At 42.4% G+C, this 20897-nt stretch overlaps 2 protein-coding genes and 1 long non-coding RNA gene across 3 annotated transcripts; 2 read left to right on the top strand and 1 right to left on the bottom strand.

Annotated features, from left to right (window-relative positions):
* Positions 1-979: 979 nt before the first annotated feature.
* Positions 980-4186, top strand: LOC112844276 (uncharacterized). Its single transcript, XR_003217026.1, has 2 exons — positions 980-2388; positions 2502-4186. It is a non-coding gene; the product is annotated as an uncharacterized LOC112844276 (long non-coding RNA).
* LOC109201437 (uncharacterized) lies at positions 2382-5423 on the bottom strand. The gene is made up of 2 exons (XM_019357079.1): positions 5089-5423; positions 2382-4582 (listed from the first exon to the last, which is right to left on the bottom strand). Exon 2 carries the CDS (start codon positions 4319-4321, stop codon positions 2792-2794), a length of 1530 nt encoding a protein of 509 aa, XP_019212624.1. The 5' UTR covers positions 4322-4582; positions 5089-5423; the 3' UTR covers positions 2382-2791.
* Positions 5424-12395: 6972 nt separating this feature from the next.
* LOC112844160 (butyrophilin-like protein 9) lies at positions 12396-14392 on the top strand. The gene is made up of 2 exons (XM_025903924.1): positions 12396-12549; positions 13979-14392. The coding sequence occupies exons 1-2, from the start codon at positions 12480-12482 to the stop codon at positions 14329-14331; spliced, it is 423 nt and encodes a 140-aa protein (XP_025759709.1). The 5' UTR covers positions 12396-12479; the 3' UTR covers positions 14332-14392.
* Positions 14393-20897: the final 6505 nt, after the last annotated feature.

The raw sequence follows: 20897 nt of genomic DNA, 5'->3' as shown, positions 1-20897 counted from the left end.
CAGGGCTTATAACAGGATCAGACTTTTGCGCTTCATTAAGCTGTTCTTTTGGTATGGGTGTAAATGTTGCTTCTGCTGGCTCACCTTCTGCTGTGACTGACATTGCTGCAGCTGAGAGTGTCCATGTGGCAGGTGTGTCTCTCTGTACCTCAATGGCCTGGATAGCAGCTGAGATAGTGTCCGGTGGCACTTCCTCAGAGCAGTCTCTCATTAAGGTTTCTACATCAAGTGGCATTCTTGATAAAGCATCTGCATCACTGTTTTCCTTCCCTGGTTTGTACTTAATGGTGAAGTGAAAATCAGCGAGCTCAGCAACCCATCTTGATGTGGTGGCATTCAGCTTGGCTGTTGACAAAATGTACGTTAGCGGGTTGTTATCGCTATAGACCGTAAATGTTGGGGCATAGTACAAATAGTCTCTGAATTTGTCAGTGATAGCCCACTTCAATGCTAAAAATTCTAATTTTCCTGCATGGAAGTGGTAGTTTTTTTCAGCTGCTGTTAGAGTACGGGAGCCATAAGCAATAACTCGCAGCTTACCATCTTGTCTCTGGTACAACACGGCGCCTAGCCCTTTGTGTGAGGCGTCTGTGTGTACAATGAACGGCTGTGTGAAATCTGGGAATCCCAGTACTGGTGGGTGGAGCAAACAGTCTATTAGTTCCTCAAGTGCACTTTGATGCTGGTCAGTCCACATGATTTGTTTTGAGGAGGGCACAACTTGACTGGCTCTCTTTGGTCTTGCCTTTGGCCCTTTTGTGGTGTCTGAGCCCTCTGTGGTTTTGTCAGCTTTTAACAGTTCATACAAACACCTGCTTTTCTGGAGAAGTCTTTTATGTATTGTCTGTAGTAGGAGAGAAGGCCTAACATTTTTCTGAGCTGACCAACATTTTGTGGTTTTATACCTTTGAGTGCTTTGACTGCTTCAAAGTCTGCAGGATCCACTTTACTGCCCTCTGCAGACACTATTCTGCCAAATAGCGCACCTCAGACTTAAACATGTCACACTTACTTGGCTTAAGCTTTATGCCAAAACCTCTCAATCTCTGGAGCACTTTTCTCACGTCCTCCAAGTGATCTTTGAACGTCTTGCTGTAAACTAATGTGTCATCCAGATAGGGGATGCAGATGTTGTCGCGCAGCCCATCCAGGCACTCTTCCATACAGCGCTGAAATGCTGCAGGGGCATTCATAAGTCCAAAGGGGATGCGAATCCACTCATATAATCCCCAGGGGGTCACAAAAGCAGTGAGTGGACGACTTTCTTCTGACATGAACCCCTGGTGGTACGCTTTCCCCTGATCTAAAAGCGAAAACCAGGAGTTTCCACCCAAACTGTCCATAATGTCCTGAACGCGTGGGATGGGCTGGCGGTCAGGATGGGTTTTCCGATTCAGGTCTCTGTAGTCTATGCACAGTCTTAAAGTACCATCTTTTTTTCTAACACAAACGACTGGTGAGGAGTATGACGAGTCTGACTTTCTGACCCAGCCTTGTGCTATTAAATCATGCAGGTAATTTTTCATCTCTTGGTAGAGCGGCCGTGGCACAGACAGGTATGTACGTTTGACTGGTTCGTTGTCTTTGAGTGAGATGGTCATTTTCAGGTTTTCAATACAGCCTATATCATTGTCTGTCTTAGAGAAAGAATGGCATTCCTCTCTGAGCATCTGTTTCGCTAATACTCTCTGCTCTTCACCCAGGTGGCTAAGATCTACAGGTGGGTCCCACTCTTCACTAGGGCTACACTGGGCTTGTGTGTTTGTCTGGTTAACAGTAACTACAGATGTGGCTTTTTCAAACATCTGGGCAGGTAAAACAGCTGTAATAGTCTGAACCGAGCCAACTAACGTACGGCCTGGAATGACAATTTCATGGTCAGTGGGGTTAGAGACACCTAGTGTTATGACTGGTAAAGTACCCTTCTTAACTTTAACCAAAGTGTCAAAAAACTCAAGATTGTCTGGCCACTGAGGGTTTAAGTCTGGCTCAAATATCATGACCATGTCCTGTTTAAATGGCCCTGCTGCTATACGACCCTCAACATGCATGTGGCTTTGTTTAGGTACAGTAATACAGTCTTTCTTCGTCATCACTTTGTACTCATCAACTGTATCTGCACTAACAGCCTGTATAAAAGCTTTCACTTTGTGTCTTTTGAGGCTGGGAAATGCTTTCCTCACTGTGCTGTACAGTTTAGCTTGGTCAGTCTTATTCACAATGTATTCAATGACATTGTAACCTATAATAGGGCATGTGAGCTGAAAACCTTTCATTACCAACATGGGGATGGTCAATTTCTCCGTTCGTTCAGTTCCGGAAACAAGTTGGAAGGTTGTCTCAACCCACCCAAGATATGGCATGTTGGTCCCATTTGCTGCGGTCAGGGTGAGTTCAGATGTGTCCATAATATCTGCTACATCTCTCAGCTCTGTGTGTGGCAAATAGTCGTTTTTCCATTTCTCATCGATGATCGACACCTGTGAGCCTGAATCCCATAGAGCTTGAAGCCTCTGGCCGTCCAGGAGACACTCAACCAGACATTGCCTGCCCACCAGAGATGTGACTTTGTGAGGGGTGTCTACATGAGCTGGCGGCAGTGGTACCTGAACAGTCTCATTGTCTTTGTTAGTCTTTAAGCCAGTGCATTGTCTCTTATGTTGTCTCCAGTGTTGTTTCTGGCATGCTTTTGAACAATAAAGTGCATTTTCACATACTGAACACCGTCTCATGCCTGACTTTTCTTGTTTACAGTTGGAGCAATGTTGGGACTTGTGGATGATGGGCATGGTTAACACTCGTCCCTCGGTGGTAACCATTGCTGGTTTAAATGTTTCTCTTTATATGGTCTCATACCTCTGCTTCTACATCCAGCCTGAAAGTGTTCTCTACTCCCACAGAGGTAGCAGTGTGTGCAGCGCTCGTTGACTCCATTCTGCTGGCAAATGTGGCACCTCCTCTCACGGCGGGCTGGACTACCTGTGTAGTGCTGTACAGGATACTGAGGGGGTGGTGGTCTTTGGCGGGGGCCCTGGAAGCCATAATACTGTTGTTGCTGCTGGTCCCTATCATACTGCACAACTGGTGGTGGGACATATGACTGAGGACCCGGCACCGGCTGCTGTAGAGTCTCTTTAATCTGCGCTATCTCTGCACTGAGACCTTTTAGGCAGGCTACACCTGTCTTAAGCTCCGCTAACTCAGTTAAAAGCTCGGGTGGTATCTTAGCTTTAACTTCTTTCACAGGGTTCTTAGCAGGCGACACATCATCTGACTGCACTGCACTCACACTTGTAGCAGTCTGTGATGCTAGACATCTTTTCTTGTTTTTCCTTTCTGCCTCATTGGCACAAGCCATATTTAACCTCTCTAACAGCAGTTCATCAGGTGTCTTAGAGTCTAACAGGAGTGGCTGCATATCTATCCTGACACTGTCACTCTGGAAGCCTGTGAGTATGGTGTGTAAACACATACGCTGGACTAAAGCTGGGTCGTATTTGAGTCCTGACTCTGATTCTTGGGAAGCAAATAGGACTTTCTGCTTTAGATCTAAAACTCTCATCAGGAAGCTTTGAGCAGTCTCTTTCGGGGTCTGTACCTCAGAGGCAAGTTGTTTATAGAGTTCGGTGGCGCTCTTCTCCTGGAAATGGGAGCGCAGGATGCGGCGTAGAGTCGGAAGGGTGAGTTGAGCTTTTCCTTCCAAATAGCTACGTAGTTGTAGACCTGGCAAGATAGCTCTGATGACAGCATCTACAATGTCAAGCTCTGAGTAGCCTCTGCTCAGTCCATTTTCGATCTGGTGAGCAAGACTGGAAAATGTCAGTTTGTCTTTTTGACCTGGTTCGCCAATCTGACCTGATATTTTGAAGTCTCTCTGCCAGTAAGGGCTTGGTCGTTGGGGGACACTTGACACAGATGAGTTAGGGACAGAGCGATTAGCTTGGGAGTGAGAACTAACCACTGTGTTAACTGCATTAGCTGTCTCTGTTACCAGTGAGGTTGCAGTGTTTAGTTGATCTCTGTGCCCTGAATAATCCCCTTCATTTGCATTTGGTTCAGTCTCAACAATTGTCTCTTTCATTACTTCAGCAATCTTATCATTAAGCAACAACAGTTCTGACATTCCTTCATCCTCAAGTACTGTTATACCTTCTCTTTCAATGTGTATTTGGATGTGTGTTAGCAGTGACAGTCGTGTTTTTCTGCTAACATCTATTTTCTCTGCAATGCCAAGGAACTCACAGATTGACACTAGTTGATCTTTGGACAGAGTGTGCATTTCACGCACAACCTCTTCTCGCAGCTCTTCCACCGAAGACATTGTGGCAGTAGGCAGGAAGAATTTTGCATGTACAGGTGACGCCGAGCTGAGTCGTTTTTGCAGCCCCTGATGATCTCTGGCTGGCCTCAGGAAACATCCGCTAAAACACAGCTACCAGCTCGCCTCGACAGCAACACTTTCCTCACTGCAGTCTTCCTGGGTTGTATGGGGGGGATTTAGCTGGCTTGGACTACGATGTGCAGATTGTGGGCACCGGACATCTAAGCAGCAATCCCAGCGGTGCCTCCAAATGTTACACCCCTGAAAACAGGGGGGGATTTAGCTGGCTTGGACTACGATGTGCAGATTGTGGGCACCGGACATCTAAGCAGCAATCCCAGCGGTGCCTCCAAATGTTACACCCCTGAAAACAGGGGGAAAAGAATCACGAGAGTGATTTTGACTTGCGTCTCTCATGCAGCGTTTATTGCAGTGCAAATGAACAGAAACGTTTGACATTCTGTACTGCTTAATGTCACATGGTGGAAGAGAAACACTAAAAAAAATATCCAAAATACTAAAGTGCTTACTATACATATACTTGAGCAGGTTTCCTAATAAAATGGCTGACAATAGCAGTGTTTTTAGCTCCTACCGTTATCTTACTGGCCATTACACAGTACAAAACCCAGGCTCAAAGCCGCCACGTATATGTGCACAAAACTGTAACACAATGCTTCTAAAGCTTACAAAACAATGAAGGATTACCTCTTAAATATCTTAACAGTTTACACATAGGAAATATATCAACCTTTAAACACTTTTACCTGAAAACAGGGGGAAAAGAATCACGAGAGTGATTTTGACTTGCGTCTCTCATGCAGCGTTTATTGCAGTGAGGAGAACGCGCGAAAGCCCCCTAGTGGAGAATAGAGACACTACTAATCGATCCCAGAAAAGGCTTACTAGCCGATCACTGATGTATAGATTGCAGTTCTCTTAAGTAACATGAAAGCCATTAATATAACATGAAAAATAATAAACTCTTAACCATTTTCTTACCATATTTACATTATTTTTGTCCTTATATCAACTGATATGAATTAGTATTAAGTGAACAGTTTTATATGCAGTAGTCCTTCAACAGTAGTCCTTCAACCTGTCACATGGGCACAGACAGATGGGTTGAGCAGAGCCGGTGTCGATGGTGTGCTGAACCAGCCGCGTCTGCCTGCAGTCTCTGGTTCCCTACTTTTGACCCCACTGGAGGGCCAGAGTCTCTGTACCAAGAGTGATAGCCAGCTTTGCGGTGTCAACGCAGGCCCCCCAGCGGGTCAGCAGATCAAGGCCGATGATGCACTGATCTTGGATGTCAGCAAGCCAGAAGTCGTGCACCAGCTCCAGATCCTTCACTCATATCCGCAACGGTTTCTTCCCCCACATGTCAGTTCTCTCCCCCGTCACTGTCATCAGCTGGGTGTCGGTGGGCGACCAACCCATCACAAGTGGCCCGGATGTTCCAGGAAACACACCAGGTCGTATTAGGGAAATGGTGGAACCTGTGTCCAACAGGGCCTGGCAGGGCTGGTCCTCAACACAGCAGCTCAGGTAGAGTCCCTTGAGGTGCCCGACTAGGCCCGCCACCGTGCATCGTTCTTGGAGGGGGGCAGGAAGCTGGAGCAGTGGTCCCCTCGCTGTACCGCTCCCCCTCTCATCCCCCCGAGGCCACATAGTTCTGGCCTTTGGGGCGGGCGCCAGGCAGTCGCGCGCCACGTGCCCAGGCTCATCGCGCCGGTAGCAGCGGTCGGTCGGTCGACGGGGACTCCTCCAGGGCACCGAGGGCTGCGGCTGGCATATCCCCGCGACCTCCCCCTCACTGTCGCAGTCTGCAGCTCTGATTTGAGGGTAGTTTGGGGGGCGCAACTGCTGGTCAGGTCGCGATGTGAGCACAAGCTCGGCCCTTTCAGCCTCAAGGAGCGCCTCACGGAGAGTCTGAGGCATGGCCAGGCGGACGTGTTGACGTAGTCGCTCTGGAAAAAGTCCTCGCAGGAAAGCATGCAGGCTAAGCTCCTCACGGGCTGCTGCTGGGAACTCTGGGTAGCCACGACGAGCATACAGCAACACATCCGCTGCAAAGGTGCCCAGGCTCCGGTTGGTCAGCTGCTCCCTGCTCTGATCAGTGGAGTGCCGCTGCCCGAATCGCCTCTCGAGTGCTATGGTGAGGGCCTGGAGCTCATGCTGCTCTGACGGGGCTAGGTCAAGGAGTACCTGCAGTGCATCTCCTTCCAGTGCTAGCGCTAGGTGTGTAGCAGCCTCTTCGTCGCTCCAGCCATTATGCCTCGCAGCTAGCCGTACTTGTGAGAGGTAGGGCTCTAGCGGGGTTAGCCCGTTGTATTTCGGTACCTTAGCTGCCGTTGCAGGCATCACTGCTCGCTGTCGGGGGCCCGGCGTGCCGGTCGACAGAGGCAGCCCATGAAGCATTGTCCTAGCGTCGGTCGCGACGGGCCGCTGCCGTCGGGGGACTTACATGGCCGCTCGCTTGCTCCAGCCTCTGAGTGTCTCTCTCCATTCCGGCGAGGGTGAGCTATCCCACTTCTGACACCAATGTGGCGAGCTCAGACAAGGAGGAGACAGAGGTATTGTTTGGTCTTGCTTCCCGCGAGCTAGCCAGGGACCACAGCCGTTTATTGGCATTCGACAGGCGAGCACACAACGCTAACACCACCGCTCGGCACAGCTCTAGCGTAACGACAACAACAACACAACATGGCGCTCTCACACCTGGAAACACACAGTCGCAGAGAGAGCGTCACCTGTAACCATGGCAACATGACAACAGAACATAAGTGTCTATAACAAAACCCCGAACAGCCCTGGCCCGCTACAATATGTTCCTCACCTGAGTGCACACTACTGTACATACCGGTGGGATTCAACCCGAAGGAGGGGAACCAGGGCTGGTGTCAAGGTGAGACGGGGAAGTACCGAATGTTAGCTTCTTGCTGTGGGGAGATTCCAGGTTCCTGCGACTAGTCCAGGGGTCGGCAACCTGCGGCTCCGGAGCCGCATGCGGCTCTTTAGTCCTTATACTGTGGCTCCGCCTGGTTTGGGCAAATAAATTTGAAGTATTTAGCTGAAGTGTATTTTATTTATGTTAGTTCTTTTTAACTCGTAGTTCTAAATTGGAAGATTATTGTGATATTGAAATATAAAAATGAAATTATATTCTATTATTTTTTTCATCGCTCAAAATAAGCGTCACACTCGCGGAAGCCGGTGTACCCGCAGAAACGCCGTGCATTTATCGAGACTTTCAACCCCAGGTATGCCAATTATGGATCTTCGGATCCACATTATGTCAGCAGCTGTTCTCCACCGTGAACTATGTTAAAGACAAAGACCGCTCCCGCCTCACAGATGACCGCTTACAGTCCTGCGTAAACTGACTTGGTATAGCCCCGATTTGCGGACTCTGTGCGCAGAGGTTCAGGAGCAGAAGTCCCATTGTAAACAAATCACGGCAGACCCGACGATGTTTCCATGAACACGCTTTTGAGAATCTCTTTATTGAGCACTTTTCACACACGGTTGCTGTACACGTACAGCCGGCTGTAGTTTTTCAGCTCACAGCCCGACATACACCACCAACAACACAACAGCACAGATAGCGCAGACGTAAAGGCAGCGAGGTGTGATTGCGGGTGTCGCTCAGGTGCGTCCGCCTCCCCTGCAGCGGCGCTGCAGACCACGCCCCGCCGCACGCATTAACCAGGTAAAATACATATTTAGGCAGAATTTTGCAAATATCTATTTTTCATTTTTCAGCAGCATAGTGCTTTTTTCCAATTATTTTTTCTAAATCTAAATCTCTAAACTTTATGTGTTAAACTTAGACGTGGCAGCAAAGCATGGATTATATTCACTTGAAGGAAATCTGCTCGGCTGGAAGCGCCGACATCGGAACTCCACATCTTTCGGGCCGTGGAGGAGGACCCAGATTCACATCCAGGCTGATGAACTCGGACTCCTTTTCTTCGCTTGAGCTGCAGATGATTAAGGTCGGTTCTTTGCGACCCCTTTATTGAATTTTAATTAACCAAACTCCTGGACTTGCTGGGGTCTGTCTAACTGAATTTAACGACCTTCTGACATCCATTAATAAACTGGAGAAGGTGTAATGCTGGGAGATTCATATTGATGATGCATCCTGTAACATAGCTACTGAATTCTTCACTATCACAGAGTCTTTTAACTTTTGGCAGAATGTTTGTTTCGCAATTTTCAGAGCTAGAATGTTTGTGGGAGGCTTCCAAGCTTGAGGTTCATCGGTTACATCTTAAAGAATCTATTTTCTTACTAAAAGACGTGGAAAAATACCAGAACAGAGTATTTTGTACACCCTATAGCTTCATAAAAAAATCAGAAATTGTTGTTTAACACAATTAAGAGTGTTTCTCCCTCTGTTCCTCATGCACCAGTTTACTCAATGTCTGATTGTTATGAGTTTTTGAATTATTATAAGGTCACTGCCATCAGGTCAAATATCTCTCCATCATCTTCTCAGTATCAAGCTTACAATTTGCTCACCTCTGATACTTGGTCTTACTTTACTCCTGTTACATTACAGGACATCTGTGCTTTGCTTGGTCATATGAAACCAACTTCAAGCCCCCTTGATGTCCTTCCTGCCCCATTTTTCATTAGTGTGTTTGACTATATTGGCCCCTGTATTTTGAAAATGATCGCTTCTTACTGGCTCAGTTCCCAGTTTCTTTAAACAAGCTTTTGTTTAGCCAATATTATAGAAACCGAATCTGGATCCATCCTTTTCAAACAGTTACAGGCCAATTTCCAAATTGCTTTTTATATCAAAGATCTTGGAAAGAAACAGTAGCAGAACAACTGAACTATTTCCTGGAGAAAATGATGTCATGGACGTTTTCTAGTCTGGATTTCACAAATGGCACTCTACTGACACGGCTTTACTTAAAGTATCTAGTGACATATTGATGGCAGCAGACTCCTGAGAGTACACAGTTCTGGTTCTCTTGGATCTCACCACTGCTTTTGATACTGGAGATCACAGTATCATAATAAACAGGCTTAAGGATATTTCGGGATTATGGGCGTTGTTTGAAAATGGTTGATGTCCTATTTATCTGAAAGCTCTTTTTGTGTTCGTGTAAATCAAGTCATCAACAGTCAACAGTTCAATCAACAGTTCTGACATGTGGGGTACCCCGGGGATCTGTCCTGGGTCCAATTCTCTTTGTACTCTATATATTCCCCCTAGGCCAAATTATTAGGCACTACAATAATATCTCTTATCATCTCTATGCTGATGGCATTTAGTTATACTGTTTTTACAAAGTCTCTGAGTTTTATAAATTGCCTGAAAGAAATCAAGCAATTTTTAAACAACAACTTCCTCCAGCTAAACTCTGATAAAAAAGAAACTTTAATTGTTGCTCCTGACCATATGATTCCAGAAATTAGGCAGCATGTCAGCTTAGAGCCTTCTGTTAAATTGAGCCTTAGAAACCTCAGCGTCATATTTGACAGCTCGATGAAATCAGCATGTTGTAATAAAAACATCATTATCATTGAAGTTTTAGTAAAGGGTGTCCTTGCCGTATAGGGGGAGATCTCTCAGTTCTTTGTTACACACACACGCGCGTCCGCAAGACAACTCAAGTTGTGAGTTGTCTTGCGTTGAAACCAAGCACACCATTGTTTTTCTTGTGACATTACCAATAAGTTTGATGTGTCACATGGCCCTCTTCCTATTGAAAAAAACAAAAGTTGTACCCAAGATGTCTGACTTCTAAATGGCCACCATGGTCACTGCCCATCTTGAGGAGTTTGCCCCCTCACATATACTAATGTGCCACAAACAGGACTTTAATATCACCAACCATTCCCATTTTATTACGGTGTGTCCATATAAATGGCCCACCCTGTAATTTAGGTTTGCTATGGGTTTGTTTGCATTAATAATGATCATTCTTATATTTCCAGCCTTTAGGAATTTTATTGAATGTTGTCTACACAAAACAACACAGCAAGTACATACTGGGTTGAAGTCAGATATGCATTTTCCAGTCCATCTTCTAATGAATTCTCCACATCTTTCCTTGACTTCATGAAGTTTTCCATCAAAGTCAACAAATAATTCCCATCAAACATTTGAATATTGAATAACAGATGGATCGAGAACCTTTGTAGGTGAAACTGGTGTTAATGTCAAACAGCTTTGTTCATTAGCTCAGTGTCTTTGTCAGATTTTCTAGCAATATATGTTACATTATTACAGAATATACAAAGAAAAGCTGCTATATTCAATTTTTTATAATCACACAATAAATCTCAAAGTTTGGATGCATAGTTGATGTTCAGTCTTTCTGGAAATTAGCATCATCATGTTTGTTACACACTATCAAAGCCAGAAATGTTTGTGTTGATTAGGCTGAGATGTGTTTTCCTTCAGTGACAACATTAAGGTACTATATGCCAATTAGTACCATTCACAACAGTCCATTTTTAAACTGACCAATATCTTTTTTCTTTAATCAAAGCAAACACATCGCAGTTCAATTCATGCTCCTGTGGATGTCATATCTTGTGACATGGGCATGATGTTTTACTCAGTGTAAATCACTGAACCTGAATTGCACTTAACCTGTGATCGTTTTGCTTGCAATTTCAGTAGGAATAAAAAAAAGTGGGATCTTTTTTATACTCATAGTCAGTAACAAGTCAGACTAGTGTGATTCAGCCAGCATAGACCAGAGTTAAACAACTGTACTTTGACCTTTAACCTCTCTGCTCTTTGTTGTTTCCTCTTTCAGACCAGGAAAACATACCAGCTAAGTCTGGACAGAACGTCACTCTGCCATGTCGAGCTCCAAACAACAACAAACCTATCATAATTGCAGAGTGGAGCAGAGCTGACTTGGACACAGAATATGTCCTTTTGTATCGGGCTGAGGAATTTGTTCCAGACAACCAGCATCCATCTTTTAAGAATCGGGTGGATCTGCAGGACAGACAGATGAAGGATGGAGACGTGTCTTTGATTCTGAAGAATGTGACGACTGCTGATAGTGGGATGTACAAGTGTCGTGCATTTTTGAGTCAAACACGATCGTGGGAATCCATCAACAACATCAACCTGAGTGTTGACCCTCCAGGTGAGTGAGTAGAGTTGAGTGTGTGTGTGATCAGAGGTGAAGCTGCTTCCTGGTTGTTGATGTTTGTTTCTAAAGATGTTGTTGATGAGACTTTGTAGAAAGCAGCTGGTCTGAGTGATGTGATCAGAGTGCAGTAGATAATGTCTGACAGCAGTTTGAAGAGGAAATGGATTCTGTTCTGTTCTTCACTCATCACCTACCTGACAGCTGATGGTGAAGTTGCTTTTGTTGTTGTTGTTGGTTTGCTAAGGAGCTCCTCAGCAGTAAAACGGACCAAATCATTTGACCACAGAAGTTTCTCTGGAATCTTCCCTGATTCATTTAGATGTTCTTCAGCAAATGTAAGCTGGGCCAGTACAGGAGATGGGGCTTTACATGAGGAGACCTGGACAGGGTAATAGATTGGCATCAGGACAGGCATCTCCTTCTTTCTGTTAGGATGAACAGGGAGACACTGCCAGACATCTGCAAAATGACTTCAAACTGCTACTGTTTTCCATGTTTCTAACCAAACTGTCAGAATCAGACACCATGATTCATTGCCACCATGGTGGCAACAAGACATCCTTTATGACCCAATGCTCACAACCCAGTGTTGTGGGAAATGTTGGCTGATGCTTCCATAAGATTTTTTCCCATCAGGTAGGAAGTATGCAATCTGTTCCATTTTTTTTTGTTTGTTTATCTGTTAAGAATCTAGCATCAACACTGATGATTGATACCAATAACAGCTATAGCTGATTTCATTTCACTGAAAAATGGGCCGAGGCTGCACTAAATGTGAAAATCAGTAAAAGTTTGATATTACCACATTGTTTTTATGGATCATCTTTAAACCCCAAAACAATATATTATGTGGTATATTTGGTGGACGTCAGCATGTTACAATAAAAAACATTTTAAAACATCAAAGTTTTAGTAAAGGCCTTGCCCTATAGGGGGAGGTCTCTCAGTTCTCGGTTACACACACATGCGCGTCCGCAAGACAACTCGGGTTTTCCGGGGATGGAATACACGGATATACGGAAATGGCTGCTCTAACATCTACGCCCTTCTTCTGGTTTGGTTACTTGTTTGTTGTCCTGTTTGTGTCTGCAGGTGAGAAACAAAAACAACATTCCTCTTTAACACAGGGAGGTATGAGCCTGAGTTATTTAAATACTATCCATACCGATCATGTTTGAAACACTGGCGCTAATCTCTGTGATCGAAACTATTCTCGGTACGCCTGGAAACACGGAACTGCAGACGGACTAATGCTGACGCAGTTTCTGTGCATAACGAAGTCAGACTTTCTCTCATTAAGTGAAAATATAATAAGTATTTTTGTTTCTTTTTAATGAGCTCGTCTTTGTCTCTTCTACACCGTCGTAATGACAGAACAGAATGTGAACTATCTGCAGCCATGATCAGAGTTGAGCTGGCTGCATTCTCTAAGTACTGAAAACAAAAGCTCCATTGCTTTATTTATTATCTTCTTTAACAGGTAAAACTCTTAAACACCGTTTGTGAAAGGAGATGAGTTAATATTGTCCCCACAGTTCATAGTTAATGTGGCCATCAGAGCAACTGATCAAGATAACAGTCAGGCAGATGATGTAGTTTGACTGTAGGTTTACTGTAGTTTTGTTTGGTTTAATAATGATCATTCTTATGTTTCCAGCCTTTAGGTTTTTTATTAAATGTGGTCTGTTCTGACCTACACAAAACAACACAGCGAGTACACACTGGGTTGAAGTCAGATATGCATTTTCCAGTCCATCTTCTAATGAATTCTCCACATCTTTCCTTGACTTCATGAAGTTTTACATCAAAGTCAACAAATAATTCCCATCAAATATTTGAATATTGAATAACTGATGGATGGAGAACCTTTGTAGGTGAAACTGATGTTAATGTCAAACAGCTTTGTTCATCAGCTCAGTGTCTTTGTCAGACTTTAGCAGCATATATTACGTTATTATAAAATATACAAAGAAAAAGCTGCTATATTCAATTTTTTATAATCACGCAATAAATCTCAAAGTTTGGATGCATTTAGTTGATGTTCAGTCTTTCTGGGAGTTAGCATCATCTTGTTTGTTACACACTATCAAAGCCAGAAACGTTTGTGTTGATTGGCCTAAGATGCATTTTCCTTCAAAATAAATGACAACATCAATACTATATGCTAATTATTACCATTCACAACAGTCCATTTTTAAACTGACCAATATCTTTTATTCTTCAATCAAAGCAAACGCATCACAATTCATGCTTCTGTGGATGTCATATCTTGTGACATGGGCATGATGTTTTACTCAGTGTAAATCACTGAACCTGAATTACACTTAACCTGTGATTGTTTTGCTTGCAATTTCAGATATAAGTTAGAAGTTTCAGTAGGAATAAAAAAGTGGGATTTTTTTCAGCTAATAGTCATAGTCAGTAACAAGTCAGACTAGTGTGATTCAGCCAGCATAAACCAGAGGTAAACAACTGTACTTCGACCTTTAACTTCTCTGCTCTTTGTTGTTTCCTCTTTCAGACCAGAAAAACATACCAGCTAAGTCTGGACAGGACGTCACTCTGCCATGTCGAGCTCCAAACAACAACAACAAACCTATCATAATTGCAGAGTGGAGCAGAGCTGACTTGGACACAGAATATGTCCTTTTGTATCGGGGTGAGCAATTTGTTCCAGACAACCAGCATCCATCTTTTAAGAACCGGGTGGATCTGCAGGACAGACAGATGAAGGATGGAGACGTGTCTTTGATTCTGCAGAATGTGATGACTGCTGATAGTGGGATGTACAAGTGTCGTGCATTTTTGAGTCAAACACGATCGTGGGAATCCATCAACAACATCACCCTGAGTGTTGTTCCTCCAGGTGAGTGAGTAGAGTTGAGTGTGTGTGTGATCAGAGGTGAAGCTGCTTCCTGGTTGTTGATGTTTGTTTCTAAAGATGTTGTTGATGAGACTTTGTAGAAAGCAGCTGGTCTGAGTGATGTGATCAGAGTGCAGTAGATAATGTCTGACAGCAGTTTGAAGAGGAAATGGATTCTGTTCTGTTCTTCACTCATCACCTACCTGACAGCTGCCACCTCACACCTGTTTCTCACCTGCAGGTCAGACAGGAGGACCTGTTGGACTGATTGTCGGTCTGAGTGTTTCTGCTTTGTTTCTTGTTGCTGCTGTTGGTTTTTTGATCTACAGAAAACATAAACAGAAGCAGAATTCACATCAAGCTCGTGCTGTTGTTTGAACAGTTGAGCTATGAGTCTCCTGCAGCTGTTCCAAGACTGATGAGTATACACTGATACTCTACTGCCAATTTGGTGTTCGGCATCTTTGTGAAAGAATTTCAACATTAGTGATTGACAATACAATTGTAACACCAAGGAACTGTTCTGTGAAGCAGGATTTGGTTTTATACAGATAACTTCAGGTTTCTAGATTTTCAGTACAACGAAAATATTTCACTTCTTACTAGGGTATACTGCAATGGTAACTTCATTAATATAATAGCTGTTTTACATTTTGACTGACTAAAGAGCTTAAAGTGCACACTTTTAATAATATAGCACTATACAATTTTCCTCCCACACATAATGTTGTATATATTTCACTCTGTGTTTAACCACTACATATTTTTCTTATACAGTATAGTAACATCTGTCTTTGTAAATTCAGCCACTCTGCTGCCACTACTCTTTCCAATAATTGTGATTGGATTGAACACCATCCTTTTTGCAAACATCCAGGGTTCATTTAGCAAGTCAGTAACCAACTTCAGGTGACCAGCCTAACCCCACTGCCAATGTTAGTGTAAGCAAATCCAAATAATGAAAATATACTCTGGATATGTTTATTTCGCTTCATAGTACATACTAATATATATATATATATATATATATATATATATATATATATTAAATATTTTGCTCTCCATAAAAATATATCCTGTCAAAATTATGCAAGTTAGAAATATGAAAATGCTGCCAAAAGCCCCAGAAAAAAAAAAAATGAAAGCATATACAAAGTGCGCTGACTTGGTTCAACATTACTTGGCAACAGGGAAAGTGAGGCAGGTTGTACTGGTGCATTTGTGACAGCTTCACTTGAAATGCCTTCACCGCATCATACATGTCCATGAACTGACAGGTTTCCTTGCTGAGCTCGAAAACTCTATTGAGAACTTTTCCCCAACTCAGCCAGCAGACCTCTGTATGATGAGGAATGTCGGCAAACTCTGAATCTATTTCCCACATAAAAGACTGAACTTGACGGTGATTTAAACTTTTAGCTCAGATAAAATTTACGGTTTGCGTTACGGTGATCACTACATGCTCCGTTTTTGGGACTTTACCACACAGTCTTTCCTGGTGTAAGATGCAGTGATATGCTGGTAACTCACCGGTACTTTTCTCCTCCTGCATCTTTACTAGATCCTACATCCTGCACAACATCGGTGCTCCATCTGTTGTAAGTCCAACAAGTTTGTCCCAGGGCAGTTTCATGTCGGCTACACTTTGACATACGTTTTCAAAAATGTCTTTTCCTGTCGTTGTCCCGTGCATCGATTTAATGTCCAATATTTCCTCTCCACGGATGAAGATGGTCAGCTGTGCAATGTCCATCATGTCTGTACTTTCATCCACAGCAAGAGAGTATGCAATGAAGTTTTTGCTTCTTTCACACAACTGTGTTCTTAAATCAGTGGCCATCTCACAAACCCGATCAGCAATCGTATTTCTCCTCAGGCTCACATTTGCCAAAATCTGTGTTTTGTCTGGACACAAGATGTCGCACACCTTCATCATGCAGCTCTTCAGAGTGGTACCGGGTTGATTTGGCTCCTCTGCTACAATAAAACTTGCTTTCATAACAGCTTCACTGTGTGATTTTGCTCTGGTGAAAAAAGTCTGGTGAAATGTCAGATTCTTCTTTAGCTCTTCTACTTTCTGTAGTTTCTGCTCTGCATTTAGGTTTTTCAGCTTATCCTGACGTTTGGTCTCATAGTGCCGTCTTAAATTAAATTCCTTAATTACAGCCACATTAGCTCCACTAAGACACACGGGTTTACCAGCAATGTCTGTAAACATATATTCAGCCACCCACTGGTGCTGAAAGGCTCTGCTTTCAGAATCAACTTTTCTCTCCACCATTGTGAGCGGCTAGCTTCGCAATAACAGAAGTTTGACTTGATTGACGCGGGAATGTTCCCAGGTAGCCTAGCGTTCAGCAAGGAGGCTGCAGCGCTGCATTATGGGATCTGTAGTTTGTATATTATTAGCGCCTCATATCGCCGGGCCATGCATAACAATAATAATACATCTATATAAAATGATCTCGCGGGCCAGATATAAATGTACGCCGGGTCTTGAGTTTGACACATGTGCTCTATGATATAGAGCTCAGTGTAGATCCTGTGGAGGAGGGTTCCACTCCCTGATTTTTCAGGTACACGCTCACATCTTCTCCTCAGAGTGACCTTTTGTGCATCAGAAACTTTCTGCAGACGCAGATCTGTTGACAGTGAGAAAAACAAGATACAAAATAAAGAGCAAGAAAACTATTTAATGTCTTAGCAAAACAATAGGAAGTCCAGTTTCCAAAAATGAGTTCATTAGCAGAAAGATTTCAGGTCTTTCTTTCTGCAGATTACCTCTGATTCTGGATCTTTCTCCAAAGTGGGGACATGAGGAGTTTCTTGATGAATCCTTCAGGACTTCATGACACTAAGCCCTAGGGCAGCAACTCTGCTCTCTTTCTCTCTCTGTGGACACCAAGAACCATTTATTTTGACCGAATAAAAGCAGTAAAGTAAATAAATATCTAAGTTTATTAGTGGCACTGGCTTCCAGAAAAATATGTACATCTAGTCTGTTTCCCTAAGTATGTTTAATTTCTTCTCATCTTTGAACTCCAGAAGGAAGATCAGTTTGTTGTAGTTTATTGTGGAAATCACTTTTTTTGCCAACTGCAGAAATAATATAAACTTTGAGGCAAATGTGAAATTAATCACAAAAAACAAGCAAAAAATAATTCTTTGTGGTGAGATCTGACCACCAGCTCAGTTCTGGACAAATAGTATTTTACTTGATGTTTGAAGAAACCTAGGACCATTCTTTTAAATCACTTTTGAATCTTTAGTTGATTTTCATGAGTTTTGATTTCTGTATAGTTTTATTCTATTGTAAATTGAAGATATATTTCCTTCACCTGCATTTGCTAATCCTTATGGTAAGCACAATAAGTACTCATGCAAAGCTGGTTAACCAACTTGCTCTGCTAAATCAGCATTCTTCAGTCGATGTTACAAACTCATTCACATGAAAGGTGTGTTGTAGGGAATAGAGTATGAAGGAAGATAAAACTACAAAAAATTATAGGAAAATATTAGGAGGTTGATATTTGAGCTGGTTGAAATTTGCAAAAACAAAGACTAGAAACAAGCTAGTATAAATTTAAGCCCTTTCTTCCCCAAATCACGGAACATTTTACATAGATCTTAAAAAAAATTATATTTAGTTTTCATTTACATTTATTACATTTAGTGGAAGAATCTTTAGTCATAAATGGGGAGTGTGGAATTAAACAAACAAATTTTACTGTTACAATATGCATTGCATTAACAATATAACATATAGCTTTAAGACGGCATTAAGATGTTTAAACGTACTGGCACCATATAAACCTTTATTACAGGTGCAGTTATAACCATTTTATACACACCTTGCAGTTTGTGCTTATTAAAGAGTTGAAGCTCAGTCAGTTAGTTGAAGGTCATAAGCTTCGTTCGGCGCTATGTCCAGACGATCTATTGTGTAAATGACTTAGAGCTATGGAGGGATTCCCTACAGGCTTACAAAACACTTATATCATGTTATTCATTCATATCTTTTTTATTCGTTTATATCCTCTTTATTAAGCTTTGAGTAGTGGCATTTGATTAAAACATTTATTCAATATATTACATATATAGTTTCAATTAGGTTACTACACATATTAGAGTTGGCCCCTGTCTGGTAAGAGGTCATAAGTTTAGTTGGCGAGGTGAGACAGAGTGCATTGAGGTCGAGACACATGGTTTGCCTGCACGCACGCGCACACACACACACACATAGTAGGTAGACTCATTTCTAGGTAAGAGTTCAGACATATTTTTTCCAAGCTTGCAACTGCATTTTGTGCCTGCATAAGTGACAGTTTGTTGTAGGACGTGCGTCTGATGTTCCAGAGATAAGCGAGAGTCAGAAGTTCAACAGGAAGCACCTGGTGTGGAGACGGAGAAGATGTTCTTTTTAAATGTGTCAAAAGTTGTCAACAGAACAGTTGTGGTTTTGAAGCTTATGCATGTAATGTATCTGCTTTGACGCATGAGGGGATGTAAAAATACCCTGATGTTATAAAGACAACTGTTTGTGTCAGGGGCGATTCTAGGATCAGAGCTTTGGGGGTGCTGAGCACCCACAGAGCTGCCCAGCCAGGCAAGATAAACTTTACACGTCTCGATGAGACTTCTTCCCTGTCTCTGTCAGTCCCTGCATCCTCAAATGTCTCCAGTTGTCCCGAGTTCCCTCTGACTGTCTCCTTGGTGCATTTAAACTCCTGTTCCTCCCTGTCCTCATCGTCTGTTGTTTTCGTCTCCGTTATCAGTCGTCATAATTTTACCATCTCTGTGCAAGTCTGCAAATTTCTTTATTAAATCATAAGATTCTTAAATTCATCAAGTCTCTCTGTGCCTGGGTCCTCGTCACAAAACATGACATCACTGTTTTGTACATTTTAACACAATTTAATCCTCACATTTGTGAAAGAAAAGCAAAACACTTTTTTGAAAAGTCTGTAACAAAACCATCAAATCTGATAAAGGTTATTTAAATGATGCTCATAGTGAGTAAGAAGTAAACTGAGTGCATGTTTTGGACAGAGATTCACTTTTAATGTGTATGTATAATATAATACAGATACATAAAAAAACACTCCCAAAACAGAATAAATTATTACAAAATATTAATAAAAAACTATAAAAATGGAGGCAACTTTGCCTGTGGTAGAATGTATACAATGTATGAAAAAATCTTTACTACAGATACTAATTTTGTGTTGTAAGATTTATGAGTTTCATGCTTTCATAGTGGTACTTGGGAGAGCTTGACATTTTTCTGAGGTGGTACACACTGTAAAAAGTTTGAGAAACACTGATAAGTGTTTCTCTGCCGCATAAGTCTGTATGCAGCAGTCATACAGACAACTGGACAGTCCAAAAGTTGGCCTACGTATTACTGGCTGAGGTTTTAGTAGAGTTGTGGCTGAACCACATAAAAATATATCATAATTTTAATCTCCCCAATCAATGATAATGTTATGTTGGAATGTTGTTAAAGAGGGTCAAAAATGTTTCAACCCAGTTTGTTTTGCAGATTCTGTACAGCAGCTTTAATATAGGGAGGACACAACTTCCAGACTGTGTGAGTAAAATATCAGGTTTTTTCTCTTCGCCAGTTTAACAGTTTCTGTTGTGCCTGTCACTGTTCCCTGTCTGTTTTCTTACCTGGTTCTTCCTGACCTTGTACTTTCTCCTCATGTTCCCTCTTTCCTCTCTCCCTCTTTGGTCTGACAATCATACACAAATAGATTGTATTCAATTAGATGAAAAATTACATTAATATGAAAAAAAAATTATTAAGATCACTAACAAAAAGTCCTCTCTCAGTGTACTTTCAACCAAAAGGCAAATAACCAAACCACATGAACATCTAATAAAAGATATAAAATATTGAAACACTGATCCAACATTATCCTTTATTGATGGATCATTTGTTCTTACACTTTTACCTGAATGTGGCTCCTGTTTTTGAAAAAACTTCCTTATATCCATTATGAACCTGGCTGTCTCTCTGTACACACACACACACACACACACACACACACACACACACAACAGGAGTTATAAGGTTAATGGGCATTCAGTCAGTTAGCTAGTTAGTATCCATTACAAACAGGACAGTGGTAACAACAGCAGGCTACGGACAATTTTAAGTTTTAGATTTTAAATAGGCTGTATACATTTCAATGGGAGCAACAGGACGGTCAAATGTCGCTGAATTTACTACAGAGTAGGACGGATTGTAGGGTAGCAAACATCATTGGAAAACACGTTTTCAACACTGCAGGTTACCTGGTGTAAGGTTTTTCAGCTAAAAAGAAACATGACTCCTATCTAACTACATAAAGAGTAACTGAAGGTTAAATGCTGCTAATATGTCCTGTTTTAATCCAGGCACTCCACCTCCGCTCCGCTGCGTCTCAGCTACCATCGCTCTGGCAGCAACGACCCTAGAGCCAGAGTGGGGGAGAGCTGGAACAAACCATTTTGGGAGGGGGGAGGGGTTATCTATACTTTTGTTGTTAAAATGTTCCGTCTCAACCAAGTACTGTATGCTTTTTATATTTTT

This window comes from Oreochromis niloticus, linkage group LG3, assembly GCF_001858045.2.
Source record: "Oreochromis niloticus isolate F11D_XX linkage group LG3, O_niloticus_UMD_NMBU, whole genome shotgun sequence".
NCBI lineage: Eukaryota > Metazoa > Chordata > Actinopteri > Cichliformes > Cichlidae > Oreochromis > Oreochromis niloticus.
Note: the sequence above shows the minus strand (reverse complement) of the source record. Positions and strands in the feature narration are given on the sequence as shown.